The sequence below is a fragment of the Paroedura picta genome, chromosome 1 (assembly GCF_049243985.1).
Source record: "Paroedura picta isolate Pp20150507F chromosome 1, Ppicta_v3.0, whole genome shotgun sequence".
In the NCBI taxonomy this organism is placed as follows: domain Eukaryota; kingdom Metazoa; phylum Chordata; class Lepidosauria; order Squamata; family Gekkonidae; genus Paroedura; species Paroedura picta.
The window spans coordinates 12,650,811-12,667,297 of NC_135369.1; the positions used below are offsets into that span (position 1 = coordinate 12,650,811).

Below are 16,487 nucleotides of genomic sequence, written 5' to 3' on the forward strand. Positions count from 1 at the left end.
ATTTTATTTATTGTGTGTATATGTGTATACACACACACGTACATATATATGTTGTTGTTGTTAGGTGCGAAGTCGTGTCCGACCCATCGCGACCCCATGGACAATGATCCTCCAGGCCTTCCTGTCCTCTACCATTCCCCGGAGTCCATTTAAGTTTGCACCGACTGCTTCAGTGACTCCATCCAGCCACCTCATTCTCTGTCGTCCCCTTCTTCTTTTGCCCTCGATCTCTCCCAGCATTAGGCTCTTCTCCAGGGAGTCCTTCCTTCTCATGAGGTGGCCAAAATATTTGAGTTTCATCTTCAGGATCTGGCCTTCTAAAGAGCAGTCAGGGCTGATCTCCTCTAGGACTGACTGGTTTGTTCGCCTTGCAGTCCAAGGGACTCGCAAGAGTCTTCTCCAGCACCAGAGTTCAAAAGCCTCAATTCTTTGACGCTCGGCCTTCCTTATGGTCCAACTTTCGCAGCCATACATTGCAACTGGGAAGACCGTAGCCTTGACTAAACGCACTTTTGTTGGCAGGGTGATGTCTCTGCTTTTTAGGATGCTGTCTAGATTTGCCATAGCTTTCCTCCCCAGGAGCAAGCGTCTTTTAATTTCTTTGCTGCAGTCCCCATCTGCAGTGATCTTGGAGCCCAGGAAAATAAAATCTGTCACTATCTCCATTTCTTCCCCTTCTATTTGCCAGGAATTGAGAGGGCCGGATGCCATGATCTTTGTTTTCTTGATGTTGAGTTTCAAGCCAACTTTGGCACTCTCCTCCTTCACCCGCATCAACAGGCTCTTTAGTTCCTCTTCACTTTCTGCCATTAGAGTGGTATCATCTGCATATCTGAGGTTGTTGATATTTCTCCCTGCAATCTTGATCCCAATTTGTGACTCCTCTAATCCCGCATTTCTCATGATGTGCTCTGCATACAAGTTAAATAGGCAAGGCGACAGTATACAGCCTTGCCGAACTCCTTTCTCAATTTTGAACCAGTCAGTGATTCCATGTTCAGTTCTCACTGTTGCTTCTTGACCTGCATATAAATTTCTCAAGAGACAAATAAGATGCTCTGGTATTCCCATCTCTTTAAGAACTTGCCACAATTTGTTGTGCTCCACACAATCAAAGGCTTTAGCATAGTCAATGAAGCAGAAGTAGACGTTCTTCTGGTACTCCCTAGCTTTCTCCATGATCCAGCGTATGTTGGCAATTTGATCTCTAGTTCCTCTGCCTCTTCGAAATCCTGCCTGTACTTCTGGAAGTTCTCGGTCCACATATTGCTGGAGCCTAGCTTGTAGGATTTTGAGCATAACTTTGCTAGCATGAGAAATTAGTGCGATGGTGCGGTAGTTTGAACATTCTTTGGCATTGCCCTTCTTTGGGATTGGAATGTAAACTGACCTTGTCCAATCCTGTGGCCATTGTTGAGTTTTCCAAATTTGCTGGCATATTGAGTGTAGCACTTTTACTGCATCGTCCTTTAAGATTTTGAATAGTTCAACTGGAATGCTGTCACTACCACTAGCTTTATCGTTGCTCAGACTTCCTAAGGCCCATTTGACTTCACATTCCAGGATGTCTGGCTCCAGGTCAGTAACTACCCCATTGTGGTCATCAGGGATGTTAAGCTCGCTCTTGTATAGTTCTTCTGTATAATTTTGCCACCTTTGTTTGATCTCTTCTGCTTCTGTGAGGTCCCTACCATTTTGGTCCCTTATCATACCCATCTTTGCATGAAACGTTCTCTTTATATCTCCAATTTTCTTGAAAAGATCTCTGGTCCTCCCCATTCTATTGTTTTCTTCTATTTGTTTGCACTGTTCATTTAAGAAGGCATTCTTATCTCTTCTAGCTTTTCTCTGGAATTCTGCATTCAATTGGGTGTATCTTTCTCTTTCTCCCTTGCCTTTCACTTCCCTTCTCTCCTTAGCTATTTGTAAAGCTTCCTCAGACAGCCATTTTGATTTCTTGCATTTCTTTTTCTTTGGGATGGTTTTAGTTGCTACCTCTTGTACAATGTTGCGAACCTCCGTCCATAGTTCTTCAGGCACTCTGTCTATCAGATCTAATTCCTTAAATCTATTTGTCACCTCCACTGTGTATTCGTCAGGGATATGATTTAGTTCATACCTGAGTGGCCTAGTGCTTTTCCCTACTTTCTTCAATTTAAGCCTAAATTTTGCAACAAGAAGCTCATGATCTGAACCACAATCAGCTCCTGGTCTTGTTTTTATTGACTGGATAGAACTTTTCCATCTTTGGCTGCAGAGCACATAGTCAATCTGATTTCTGTGTTGACCGTCTGGTGATGTCCATGTGTAGAGTCGTCTCTTGGGTCGCTGGAAAAGAGTGTTTGCTATGACCATTGTATTCTCTTGACAAAATTCTACCAGCCTGTGCCCTGCTTCATTTTGTACTCCAAGGCCAAACTTGCCTGTTATCCCGGTTATCTTTTGGCTTCCTACTTTAGCATTCCAATCCCCCATGATGATAAGCACATCATTTTTGGGCGTTGCTTCTAGAAGGTGTTGTAGGGCTTCATAGAACTGATCAACTTCATCCTCTTCAGCAGCAGTGGTTGGGGCGTAGACCTGGATCACTGTGATGTTGAATGGTTTGCCTTGGATTCGAACTGAGATCATTCTGTCATTTTGGGGATTGTATCCCAAGACTGCTTTTCCTACTCTCTTATTGATTATGAATGCTACTCCATTTCTTCTGCGAGATTCTTGTCCACAGTAGTATACCTGATGGTCATCTGAATTAAATTCACCCATTCCTGTCCATTTTAGTTCACTGATTCCTAAAATGTCGATGTTCAGTCTTCTCATTTCTTGTTTAACCACGTCCAGCTTGCCTTGATTCATGGATCTGACGTTCCAGGTTCCTATGGAATAAAAATCTTTACAGCATCGGACTGTCTTTTCGCCACCAGTTACTTCCACAACTGAGCGTCCTTTCGGCTTTGGCCCAGCCGCTTCATTCATTCTGGCGCTACTCGTACTAGCCGTCTGCTCATCCCCAGTAGCATATTGGACACCTTCCGACCTGAGGGGCTCATCTTCCAGCGTCATATCGTTATGCCTATTGGAACTGTCCATAGAGTTTTCATGGCAAAGATACTGGAGTGGTTTGCCATTGCCTTCTCCAGTGGATCACCTTTTGTCAGAGCTCTCAGCTATGACCTGTCCGTCTTGGGTGGCCCTGCACGGCATAGCTCATAGCTTCACTGAACTACGCAAGCCCCCTTGCCACAACAAGGCAGCGATCCTTGAAGGGGGATATATGGCCATATCACCCAATAAATATTTAGCAAATTTGAAAAAATATACTTTAAAATTAATTAGGCCTCACCCATTTGGGAAACCGTTCCAGGGGTGTGAAGAACCCCCCGGGTTTCACAAAGCCCTGAACCACCCCCCTATTTGGCCTTCAAGCAAGATGGAACCTCCACGTGCAGTGACAGTCTATCCCAGGATACCAGGTGCCAGGGGCATACCACAGAGCTGGGCAGCTCTTCTTGTTGCTCTCTGAAAGTGAACAGTGGGCTTGACAGGCCCATGGAAAAAGACCCCAATGGAACCTCCACATTCAGAGGCAGTGCACCTTCAAGTACCAGGTATAAACTGGGAGGGCTACTGCCTTCATACCCTGCTTTATGGGTTCCCCAGAATACATTTGGGCAGCGGCGACCGGAAACGGGATCCACAGAGTCAATGGATTTGAGTCTGTTCCAGTAAGGTCCAGAAAGTTCTTATTTCCATTCAGAGGGAGGGAGGAATACGGGGCGAGAGGTTTTGCTCATTCATAGATGTGACTCTGCCTCACCATCCCTTCCCACCCTATCCTGAATTTCTCCGACTTGAGGCCGGTGAGTTAGGAAGGACACCCCCCCCCCCCCGAGCACTCACGAGCTCCAACGTTGCGCTGTAGGAACGGCACGATATATTCGGGGATGATGCAAAACACAAGGAGGACTGTGGGAAAGAATGACAGACCATTAAGAGGGCAATGCCCCCGTCCAACCCCTGATGCAACCGGCAGCCCCTGTGAGCCACCAAGGCCCCCCGGGGGTTTCACTGCATGTGCGGAAAACAGCAAACAGGGAGGAATTGAGGAAAGAGGCAACAATGTGAATAATCTCCCCCCTCCCCAAAGAGGACTTTCCAGGATTCTATCAACTCTCCGCTCCGGCTCCCCTGCTCCCTTCTGCCCTTTAGCACCCTCAGCCTTCTGTGCCTCCTGCAGCATGCTCAGTCCTTATCACACCAATATTATTGGAGGGGATGTGTAGTTCATTCACAAAATCAGTTTCCTGCAACTCAGAGAATACGGTGAGCATCGAGACACTCCGCACCTCATCTGTCGATGGTGTGGTTTCCCAAGGGATCGGCCAGTTTACTATTTGTTTATTTACTTTTTTTTAAAAACCCTGACACTAAATCAACGAAACACAGAATTGGAAGGGGCCAAATAGGCCATCCAGTCCAAGCTCCTGCTCAATGCAGGATCAGCCTCAAGCATCCAGGAGAAGGATCTGTCCAGCTGCTGGTTGAAGGCCACCAGTGAGGGGGAGCTCACCACCTCCTTAGGCAGCCCATTCCACTGAACTGTGAAATTTTTTATCCTGATATCCAGCCGAGACCATTCTACAAGTAGTTTAAACCCATAACTGTGGGTCTTCTCCTCTGCTGCCAACAGGAACCTTTCCCTGCCCTCCTCCAAGGAACAGCCTTTCAGATCCTTCAAGAGAGCCATCCTGTCCCTCCCAACCTCCTTTTCTCCAGGCTGAACATCCCCACGTCCCTTAGCCTTTCCTTACAGGGCTTTGTGGATTAATTGGTATAAAAAATGCAAACAAATCACATGAGAGCCAGCATGATGCAGTGGCATATGAATGAATGAATGAATGAATGAATGAATGAATGAAATAATCTTTGTGAGTTAGAGAGGAGAGGGAGAGAGACCTAACAGTCTAACTGACTAATATTCAGCAGGGAAAGGTGGCCGGAAGTACCCAAAGGAGCAGGAAGTCAACAATTGAGGCAATCAGAACACTGGAAGAGATATTTGAAAATAACAAGAACTTCCTAATCTAAATGTTCGAACTCCGTGTCTCCTCTGCTGCCCTCTGTAAGGTATTCTTAGGCCTAGCAGTAGAGGCGAAGGGGCACACCTAGCCATGGGATGAGTGGACCGCAAAACAAGATTGGAAGAGACACTCACCGTTGGCCAGGCCGCAGAGGGGCTTGAAGAGCAACACGATGTAGCAGAGCAGGTGAAGGAGGGGGATGGCGCGCTCGCATTCGTCCTTGGCATCTTGAAAGAGACGGACGCACTTGCGGTAGGGGGTGCCCATTTCCCGGTTGCACACCTCGCCCAGGTTCAGCAGCCAGTACCAGACGTTCCGGAGGCAGTTGGCTGCAGGGTGGGTCAAGGGCAGAGGGGCAGTGCCAGGTTGGAAGAAACGCCAGATTTCCCCTGGTCACTAGCAGGGGATGAGAGAGTAGGGTTGCCAGATCCCAGTTGGGGAAAGTCCTCGAGATTTGGGGAGGGGGGAGCCTGGGGAAAACGGGACCTCAGTGGGGAACAAGCCTTAGAGTCCCCCCTCCCAAGCAGCCCTTTCCTCCAGGGGAACTGATCTCTGCAATCTGGAGAGGAGCTGTCATTCCAGGGGATCCCCAGGCCCCACCTGGAGGCTGGCATCCCTGAGTCCCCCCTCCCAAGCAGCCCTTTCCTCCAGGGGAACTGATCTCTGCAGTCCCCGAGGGGGGGGGTTGGCCATCCTCCCCTCCTTCCCACTCCCCAAACCTACCAACATGCCGCACAGAGTCCATGACGGCCCGGAAAAGCTTTCGGACACGGTCCCCCACCACTTTGGCCTTCTTGGCAATATCCTTGATTTTTTGTAACGCAGCTGGGCAGAAACACAGGGGCAGAGGGTCAGCGAAGCCTGGCTTTCAATAGGGACTAGGAACTTGATTTTGGTTCCGCAGCCAAACTAAAGAATCCAGGAGCCAAAGTGATCTGAAAAGGACCACTTGGCATGCGCAGAGTGCTTTTCAATCACCATGCAGTAGACTCCTAGAGTTGGAAGGGACCTCCTGGGTCATCTAGTCCAACCCCCTGTGGAAGGCAGGAACCAGGTGCTTGCAGTCTCTTATCTGCTATTAGGGGACTCGTGCTTCCTGCCTGGTGTGGGGCCCTGGGCCTGATGCTCAGATATCCAGGGATGCGTTTCCAGAGTGTTATTGTCGTTGTTGTTGTTTTTAATGGTTAGATAGCAGCTGCAAAAAATCCTGTTTCAGGTCAAGCCTTTGGCATGTGTGGGGTCTGTTTTCTTAATGGCTGCCCTCTGACCATTTCAAAGTGTGCTTAAGGTTGCCTTGTAGATCTTCCAGCTTGTCCTCTAAGACAGGGGTAGTCAACCTGTGGTCCTCCAGATGTCCATGGACTACAATTCCCATGAGCCCCTGCCAGCGTTGCTGGCAGGAGCTCATGGGAATTGTAGTCCATGGACATCTGGAGGACCACAGGTTGACTACCCCTGCTCTAAGACACTGATCGCTTCCTGTCCCTGTTCTGATTTCTTTTTTTTTTCATTTGCATCTACAGCCAGAACTATTAGCACCAGAAATATAAGTCATAGAACCACGGAAGCATAGAGCTGGAAGCGTTCTCAAAGGTCATCTAGTCCAACCCCCCGCACAATCCAGGAAATTCACAAATGCTTCCACCCACCCGCTTCCTGAGTGACCCCTTGATCAGAGGAAGGCAAAAACTCTTCAGGATACCTTGGCTGATCTGGCCTTGAGAGGAATTCCTTCCTGACTCCAAAGATCAGGATTATCCTGGGCGGGCAAGTAAGGGTCATGAAAACCGAGAGCACTCCCTCATCCCTCCCTGCCCTTCCTCTCAGGGTCTGCCTAAATTCACATAATCCACATTGAAGAAGAAGAGTTGGCTTTTATACCCCACTTTTCACTGCCCGAAGGAGTCTCAAAGTGGCTTCCAATCTCCTTCCTTTCCCCTTCACACAACAGACACCCTGTAAGGTAGGTGGGGCTGAGAAAGCTCTGATAGGGCCGCTCTGTGAGAACAACACTATCAGGGCTGTGATGAGCCTAAGGTCACCCAGAAGTGGAGAAGTGGGGAACCAAACTTGGCTCACTAGATTAGAAGCCGCCACTCTTAACCACTAGGCCAGGGGTAGTCAACCTGTGGTCCTCCAGATGTCCATGGACTACAATCCCATGAGCCCCTGCCAGATAACGCTGGCAGGGGCTCATGGGAATTGTAGTCCATGGACATCTGGAGGACCACAGGTTGACTACCCCTACGCTAGGCCATCTAGCCTAGCTGGATCCATGGTGGAGCTCTACATCTTTCCTGCAGCCGGCCGTCCCCTGCCAATTTATGCCCCCTGGGCCAATGCCTGGCAGGGGTCCCTCCCTGTCCTCCAGAACACACATTCCGTTACACATTCATCCAAGCCTACCTTACAAGGTCGTTGTGAAATAAAATGAAGAAGAGGGGAATGATATAGCTGCTCTGGGTTCCCATCGGGGAGAACAGTGAGGTGTAAAGGAAGCAAATATGAAATTAAAGAGAATGATCTCACTGAGCAGGGGCTGACGGGCTCTCTGCAGCATCTCCGCCGTCTGGTTCAGAGCAAGCTCGGCGCCGCATGACACGGTATCGGCAGATCGCGTGAAGTTCCGCACGATGTTGGCGAAGGGGCCCTGCATGGCCAAGCCGAAGGCCAAGAGGAGCAGCATGGTTTTGGTCTCTCCTGCAAGGGACGGACAGAGGTACATAGGGATGCAGCTGGAATTGCAATTGGTGAGGAATTTGGGGAAGCCAGTCTTGAAGGACTCTTATTAAGCTGTTTAAGCAGCTAAACTGCACCTGTGTGCTCACTAGTGGTGCCGGGTGGCCAGTGCTGGGAGTTGCAGCCATGAGCAGTAGCAAAAACCCCAGCACTGGGTCCTTTTTTAAAGGTGGGCTCCTGCCTACTTCCTGCTTCTTCGGGAATAAGATCAGTGTGTGTGCTCTGAAGCAAGGAGCAAGCTCCATTAAGGCGCTCTGGTGATGTGCGGCATGTAGTCCGCCTGCAGCCTAGTCACAAGAGGCTTGCAGTGTATTCCCTTTGTAACTACTCTCTAAACTTCTGTACTCTGCTTCAGTAAGGAGACAGAAGCAGTGGAATATGATATATTTTGTAAATAATCTTTCCCAGTAAAGATTCTCTCTTTTTAAAACTCAAAGCACTGCGAATCTGGATCTGTGCCTCATCCAAAATCCACAAAGGAAACTCATAACTGCATACTTCAACATGCTCTGTTACTCTGCAACTCTATTTCTCTGGGGAGTCCAAAAGTCCCCAAAGATGCCAGCCTCCAGGTGGGACTCCCTGAAATGTTCACCTGCCTCCACCAGCCTTGATTTTGGACACCCAGAGCCTGGGATCTTGAGCGCCACTTACTCGAGAACATCTGGGGCAGCACGAGCAGGACGGTCACCCGCACTTTGTACGAGAAGGCCATGCCAAAGCCGAGGCCGGCCGCTAGGCTGATGGTCGACACCAGACAGTACCAGAGGTTGAAGCCCTGGACAAAAATGACCAACACGGCGTAGAGCCCAGCAATGGTCATCCCCAGGAAAAAGCCTCCGATGCTGCGTGCCATTGCGCGTCCCACGGTGTCTTCGGACAGCTGAGGGCCCTGCGTCTTCCTTTTCTTTCTCTTCCTCCCCAGGCGTTTCTGGAGCACCTCCTTGGCTTGCTGCATGGAGAAACTGGGCAGGAATCCCATGGCCACTCAGAATGGGCTACTTGGCCTCTGTCCCAGAAAGCGGCACAGGAGAGGTATGAAAGAGCGACCGTTCAAACTCAAGGATGGCTCCTGAGTTCCAAAATGCTGGTTTGGTGAGGGCTAAACCAAGAGCCACACCCCAAACCCCACAGAATATAGGGGAGTTTCCTCACTCAAATGCCGTGTCCTTTCAAGCCTGGGGATTTCAAAAGCCAGTAAAATCCAGTTGTTGCTAAGCCCCGCCCAGATTCTGACATGGCCCCACCCTCTGCCCCGCCCGGATTCTAACCTGCCTTTGATCCACTGGAATCTTTCTGGTTCTCTGACGATACTCTGCAAACCAATTTGGCTGATGTTGAAAATCAGTCTCACCAATTAGGAATTGGCCTGACAGTTGTATTTAATTTTTCAGAGTTATGTTTTGACATTTTAGGTGGCTGAAAGAACAAAAATAAGATTGCTTCTTCGCCCGTGGGCATCCTGGGGTCTGCCAACACCTTCCCTGGTGCTCACCAGGTCTTTTTAGAAAGTGATCAGGCCAGGCAGGTCACTGGAGATTGGATTGGCTGTGCTGCTTTTTTAAACAACTGCCATGACAGCACAAGTGGGACTGAAGATACACATGCGTGCAAGAAAATAGTGTAAAACAATATGTTCATTTTGAAAGGCATTCTGTAGAACAGAGCTTCTGTCCAAAATGTTGAAGAGTTATTATGAGAGTTGCATGTAACTTCACTCCTGAGATCTTGTGGCTGGCTCCGCCTCTGGCAGCAGCCATTTTGAAGTTGGCTCTGCCTCTTGTGGCAGCCATTTTGTGATTCTGCCCACCACCCAGTGCCAGGGTTCCAAAAGTGTCGGCAGGCTCAAAAAGGCAGGAGTCCTCCACTGTAGAATGTGGATTGTGACGTCATAGAGCCCTAGCTCACTGTGAGATGGCCGTCCTATGCTGAGGCTATACCACTTCAGATTGCAGGTGTGGGCTCACATGGGGAGGAATCGTCCATGCAAGAAAATCCTACCATGAAGAAAACTAGCACATCAGCAACAATGCAAAGTGAAAATGCTTTCCCCTGATGAACTAGTTTTCTATGGGCAGGGAGCTGGGTTGTATGGAGGAATGTGCAATTGGGCGCACTGCCACCTGCAGTCTGAGGTGGTACAGCCTTGCCACGGGCTTACTACTTCAATGAGACCTAGGCTGATAAGGCCAGGTTCTGAAGTAGGTTTAACCCTGGCATTCAATGTAGCAGAAGGAAATGGGTCGCCACATTGCCAAAGGGAAGTATCAGAGGGTCGGGAAGGGGCCCTGGCAAAAATCTCCCAATACTTGTGAGTCTCACCCTTCCATCTAAGCTTCAAAACTCAGCATGGGACAGGGCTGCTAGTTCTGGGTTGGGAAAGAGATGGAATTTCATTGGGGGAGGGGCTAGGGATACCATACCTCTGGTGGGGACAGGGGTCCTGCACTTCATGGTGTCAAGTGATTATAATCCGAAGACCCCCTCACAAGTGGCGGGAAAGAGAATGATCCTGAAAATAGCTGAAAACAGGACAAAACCTTTAAACAAGTTAAGACAAAATTATATAAAACGGCAAAATCCATTTTAAAAATCCATTAAAAGATTTATGGATGGACTTAGAGAATAATATTTAATGAAAATTAATAAAATGGCTAAAAATAGTGGATTTGTTTAAAATCATTTCAGATTTTGTGTTTATTTGACGTAGCTCAATTGCTATTGCACACAATTTTGCAGTCATCTTAGTAAATGGGGGGGGGGATCCCACACTTTCAGGCCCAACCTCTCTGCCGCAGGCCAGCTGGCCAGTGGGGGAACTACCCCCTCAACAGGGAAGAAAGCCAGAAATTAATGTGACATACCTGCAGAGGGGGGATACTCTGGTTTGGAGGCAAAACTCTATGGCCGAAGCTAATTCTACCATAGAGTTTTTGCCCCCAAACCAATGTCACCCTAGTTTGGCTACATTACTTCTGGGTCTTGTAGTTATGTCATGTTAATTTCCAGCATTCCTCCCCATTCTCCATAAGTGGGGAGGGAGGAGTTTGGCAGAGGGAGGGACTGCTCCAGAGTATAATACCATAGAGTCTGCCCTTCAAAGTTGCCATTTTCTCCAAGGGAACTGGTCTTTGTCATCTGGAGATCAATTGTAACAGTGGAAGAGCTCCAGCCATTACCTGGAGGTTGGCAACCCTAGTGTCAGAGGAATAGGAGTGTCAGGTCCCCCCTGGACACCTGTAAGGGATGGGGGAGTAGGGTTACCAGATCTAGGTAGGGATCTCCTGGATTTCAGTAAGCTCTACTTGGGATTCCAGTAAGGCTTTTGACCAGGTTCCCCATGATGTTCTGATGGGTAAACTGGAGGACTGCAGACTGGCTTTTCAGATGGTTAGGTGGACAGGGAAGTGGCTAGAAAACCGCACCCAAAGAGTGGTGGTCAATGATATTTCATCAGATTGGAGGGAGGTGAGCAGTGAGTTCAGTACTGGATGTGGTACTATTCAACTTTTTAATCGATGATCTGGATGAGGGGGGGAGGGACTACTCACTAAATGGGAGGAGTAGCAAATACCTTGGAAGATAGAGTCCAACGAGATCTGAACATGCTGGAAAAGTGGTCAAACGAGAACAAGATGCAATTGAAACGAGAACAAGATGCAATCGAGGAAAGGACGTGCAGTAATGGGTTTAAACTACGAGTACAACGATATAGGCTAGAGATCAGGAAAAAAATTGGCAGTCAGGGTAGTTCAGCAGTGGAATAGGCTGCCTCAGGAGGTGGTGAGCTCCCCCTCACTGGCAGTCTTCAAGCAAAGGTTGGATACACACTTTTCTTGGACGCTTTAGGATGCTTAGGGCTGATCCTGCGTTGAGCAGGGGGTTGGACTAGATGGCCTGCATGGCCCCTTCCAACTCTATCATTCTATGATTCTATGATTCTATGAATCAGAAATGCAGAGTTTTACATCTGGGACTCAAAAATGAGGAGCAAGCATCCTGAATGGGAGAGACCCTTATGAGAAGAAGACATCAGCCTCCCTACCCTGTTGTTGGCACTGCAGAAGAACTGGTTGGCCACTATATAAGCCAGAATGCCGGCCTACTGGTTAGATCCAGCTAGGCCATTCTTATACTCGTATGAGAGGTAGCCATGATGTTAAGCCTTTCGTCTCTTCACAGCTCTCAAACACTTCCTCGGCCGCCTCCTCCCTCGCTTCTGCACCCGTTATCTCTGGAGCCAGCCGGAGGAATTCAGACTCTCCAAGTTTTTCCTGGGTGCTGGACTCGGAACCGTGTTTGCTCTGGGTGAGTCAACTGTGCACTGGAACAATTGGGATGGGAATGCAGGCCGGATCTGGGTGGTGCTGTGACCCAGTGGAAGACCCTGCATGGAGAAGGGGGGCAGGACAGAGGACGTTGTGTCAAATTAGTTGTCTTTTGACATGAAGTCCACAATTATGGTTGGAAATGTCAGGTCCTCCCTAGTCACTGGTGGGGGCTAAGGATCAGCACAAAAGCCCCTGTTTTATTTGGTGTGTGTGTGTGGGGGGGATTTCCAACAGTTTCTCAAACCTCCAAATCTGTGGGAACAATGCCAAAGTAGGGGATCCCCTGACCCCAGAAGGGGAGCGGCATCCCTCCCTGGGTTTGATTCAGTGTATGCCACCTTCGTACGTAGCAATGAATACTGAGGTGTAGGGTTGCAGTCAAACTGCACGTGCATTCTGATTTTTGGCTTCCAGCCCTCTCCTGGATCCTGATTTTCCCAATGAGCATCACTGAGGACCACAAGATCCAGCTGATGTGCGGTATGGCAGGTAAGGAGAGGCTCAAGGGGGGAGGTTGAGATGGGGGAAACTCGGGGAGGGCTGGCCAGAGGAGTCGGCAATAGGTGAAAACACAAAAAGGTGGCTGGAGAAGGAAGGGGACACAGGCCCAGCTGCCCACCCTGACCTCTAGTTCTGACTGCCCCTTCCTTCTAGGTGTGGGTGCCTTGGGATGGGGCACCTCCTCTCATTTCCGCTGCACCAGCCTCCTGGTGATACCTAAGTTCCTGGGCAAAGAGGGACGGCTCTACGTGCTCACCTACGTGTTGGCCAGCATCTACGATGGTATGAGAAAACACCCATTCCAGGGGATAGCCTCCTTCCCCTATAAATTGTACAGCTCCCAATTGGACCCCAGGATGTGATCCTTTCACAGTCCCACCCTAGTAGCATGCCTGCATTCTCCCCCAAAACAAACAGCCAGTTCCTCTGCAGGGCCAGCAACAGGGCAGGGAGGCTGAGGCTCTCCCATGAATCTCCTGCTCTGGTTCCCAAACTCCATCCTCCCCTGATCTCCCCCCACACACAGAGAGAGAGAGAGAGAGAGAGAGAGAGAGAGAGGTTTCCAGAAAGTTTCAAGCTTAAGAGTTGGCAAGCCTAATACTCTCAGAGGGTGGGTGCAGAATAGGCTGCCAACTCTGGATCTTTGGGGGTGGCACTGGGGACGGCAGGCTTTGGGGAAGGGAAGAACCTCAGTGGCATATAATACTATAGAGTCCCTCTTCGAAAGCAGCCATTTCCTCCATGGCAACAGATTTCTGTAACCTGGAGACCCTTTGCAATACTAGGAGATCTGCAGCCACCCCTTGGAGACTGGTCACCTTAGAGCAGAAGCAGCGGGCACCTTCTCTCCACCAGAAACTGCTCCCCTCTCTCTGCTTCCGGCAGGCCCTGTGTCCAACATCCGGCACAACCTGGGCGAAGTGGTGCGGTCCATTAGCTGCACTGTGGAGCTGCAGATCGAAAACGCCAAGCGCGCCTGGAAGGTGTCAACAAACCCCCTGCGCAAGGTCCTGACGGACATGGTGGTGAGTCAAGGGGAGAATTCCCCAAGGAGGGGAACAGGTTAGAGCAGCCGTCGCCAAATGGAGGAGCTCTTCCCCTTGGACATCTTTAGGGAATTTAGTTCAGGGAAATCTGGGACTGGCCAACATCCTTCTGTTCTCCTAACAAAGTTTTAAATTTAAGATTTAATTTAAGATTAAGATGTCACGTCTAGTTTATTTTGAAATTTGGACTCCCTTAATGGGTTCGAGTTTTAAGTGTTGGCTTTACCCTCCAAGGTTTAAAGCAGTCTGGGTCTTGTGTTAACTGAGGGGCCGCCTCTCCGAATAGCATTCCCTGAAGAGTGCTATGATAGGCTTATTCCAATTTGGTGGTGGACCCTGACTCCAAAGACGTGTGTCTTGGCCTCAACCAGAGCGAGGGAACCAGCTTCCAGCAGAGATCTGGGCACTCCTGGAGCTATCAAAGCTCCAAAGGCCTGCAAAATGGAGCTCTTCTGCCAGGCATACGGTTGAGGGCAACACCAACGGGCCTCCCTCGTCTCCTCTCTGCCTCCCCTCCGCCACCGTCGCTGTCTGAGTTCTCGGGCCCAAAACGCAACCCAGCCATTATATTTAGAGCAGCCTTTCTCAACTTTTTCATCATTAAGAAAAAGCTGAAACATTTTTCAGGCTTCGAAAAAACCCCAGAAGCGGCACAACCATGCATCCCTTCTTAGTGGGCGTGGAATTGGGTTTGTTATATTGAATTTTGCCGCCATTCTTGTCTTAACTTTTGTATTAATTGTATTATGCTTTATTGTGCTTTTATTGTTTTGGGGGATTGGTTTTTATGTGACCCGCCTCGAGCCTCCAGGGGGAGGCGGGATATAAATTTAATAACAATAACAATAACAATAACAATAACAATAACAATAACAATAACAATAACAATAACAATAAATAATATGGTTGTGAAGCCGAGCTGTAGACATGCCCACCCAGGGCGCCTCCCCTTCCCACCCCCCTCTAGACCCATCATTGGCCATTTTGGGGCAGGGAGGTCAACATGTCCATGTATGGTTATATCACTCAAGAAATGTTTAACAAATTTGATATATATATATATTAAAAATAATGAATTCCCACCCATTTAGGAAACCCTTCCAGGGCCATCAAGAAATCCCAGGGTTTCATGAAACTCTAGTTGAGAAAGCCTGATTTAGAAGGATGGCTATGTTTTAAATAAGAAATTAGTTTTCACTTATTCACTGTTTGAGAACCATGTGTGTAATGGGATTTTTAGATGTTGTTAACCACTCCAAGACTGTTGCCTGAGAGGAGCAGTCTACCCACCCAATTAATAAATAATAAATGATAAAATGACCCAGAGTTGGCAACCATAAGGCAGGAAGAGTGCTCGTTTGGCCGCTAGCTCTGCTGAGGAATGCTATTGGTCACGGTCAGTGATAGAATATATCCGGTATTTGGCAACAGATTTTAAGGAGCACGCGGCCTGGCCTGCCAAAGTGACATTTGAGCCAGTTTTGGTCCTCGTGACAAATGAGTTCAACACCGCTGCCAATATACCGCAGAGACAGATCAAGCCGGGTGGCCATGTTAGTCTGTCTGCAGCGGCAGAAAAGAGCCAGAGTCCAGCAGCCCCTTAAAAGTCTAATATAACTGATGGCTGGGGAGGAGATTTCAGAAATGACCCGTGGCTCACGGAAGTTCGTACCTTACCACAAATGTTGTTAAATCTTTAAGGTTCTTCTGGCTGTTTGCTACCAGCACACCACGCTGGCCCTATACTGCCATGTCCTTCCATGTGCTGCTGGGCACCCCTGCCCTAATCTCGGTTATGGATTCCAATCCCCAGATGGGACCTAGAGCTTCTCCAGTATTACAGCTTATCTCTAGACCAGCTGTACTCAACCTGGGGGTCACGACCCCTAGGGAGGTCGATCAACCTTTTTCCCAGGGATCGCTGAGGACCCAAAGGAGGTCGTGGCATCAGGAAGGTTGAGAACCACTGCTCTAGACTAAAGAGATCAGTTCCCCTGGACAAAATGGCCGCTTGGGAGGGTGGAGTCAGCATTATTCTCCATGGAGGTCCCTCCCTGCCACAAACCCCGCCCACTCCTGGCTCCGCCCCCAATGTCTCCAGGGAGTTTCCAACCCAGAGCTGGCAACCCCACAGTCACACCAGCGTTATTTCTGTGACAGAGAGGCGGGAAGACCCTGAAGAACGAAACCAGAGAAGTGTCTCGTTCCTTCTTGGCCCTGAACGAGCAGGTGGCGAGCGATTCGGGCTACAACGTGCGCTCGGTGAGGGAGGAGAGTAAGAAGCACCCGCCTTCTACTCAGAAACTCTACGAGGAGAAAACCCGGATGCGCTGCTCATGTGAGTGGGTGAAAGGGGGGAAGAGTGTCCGCTGGGGGGAAAGTGGGGTACGCCAGTAGATACAGGGGTCCAGTGCTATTTTGGCTGTAAAAAAGGTAAAGGTAAAGGTATCCCCTGTGCAAGAACTGGGTCATGTCTGACCCTTGGGGTGACGCCCTCCAGCGTTTTCATGGCAGACTCAATACGGGGTGGTTTGCCATTCCCTTCCCCAGTCATTACCGTTTACCCCCCAGCAAGCTGAGTCCTCATTTTACCGACCTCGGAAGGATGGAAGGCTGAGTCAACCTTGAGCCGGCTGCTGGAATTGAACTCCCAGCCTCATGGGCAGAGCTTCAGACTGCATGTCTGCTGCCTTACCGCTCTGCGCCACAAGAGTACTGACTGTTAAATCCGTGGGTTCGGAAGAACTCGGACAATGGAAGTGATTTCAGCTCTTTATTAGGACTTCAGC

The 16,487-nt window shown here is 49.2% G+C and overlaps 2 protein-coding genes across 3 annotated transcripts in view; one reads left to right on the forward strand and one right to left on the reverse strand.

The window, feature by feature from the left end:
- DCST2 (DC-STAMP domain containing 2) overlaps positions 1-9,038 on the reverse strand; it is a 32,837-nt gene extending 23,799 nt beyond the window's left edge. Inside the window, exons 1-5 of the mRNA XM_077322045.1 lie at positions 8,475-9,038; positions 7,611-7,781; positions 5,805-5,906; positions 5,216-5,410; positions 3,901-3,966 (exon numbers count right to left, since the gene is read on the reverse strand). Of these exons, the coding sequence (XP_077178160.1) occupies positions 3,901-3,966; positions 5,216-5,410; positions 5,805-5,906; positions 7,611-7,781; positions 8,475-8,802 (862 nt within the window). The 5' untranslated portion in view covers positions 8,803-9,038. The remainder of the gene's footprint in view (positions 1-3,900; positions 3,967-5,215; positions 5,411-5,804; positions 5,907-7,610; positions 7,782-8,474) is intronic.
- Positions 9,039-9,975: 937 nt separating this feature from the next.
- Positions 9,976-16,487, forward strand: part of DCST1 (DC-STAMP domain containing 1) — a 30,135-nt gene continuing 23,623 nt past the window's right edge. For both annotated transcript variants that reach the window (XR_013228357.1, XM_077322056.1), the window contains exons 1-6: positions 9,976-10,131; positions 12,003-12,128; positions 12,566-12,640; positions 12,806-12,934; positions 13,538-13,677; positions 15,859-16,036. Coding sequence is in view for 1 of the 2 variants with exons in the window: in XM_077322056.1 (XP_077178171.1) it covers positions 10,059-10,131; positions 12,003-12,128; positions 12,566-12,640; positions 12,806-12,934; positions 13,538-13,677; positions 15,859-16,036 (721 nt within the window). In the remaining variant the exon portion in view is untranslated. The remainder of the gene's footprint in view (positions 10,132-12,002; positions 12,129-12,565; positions 12,641-12,805; positions 12,935-13,537; positions 13,678-15,858; positions 16,037-16,487) is intronic.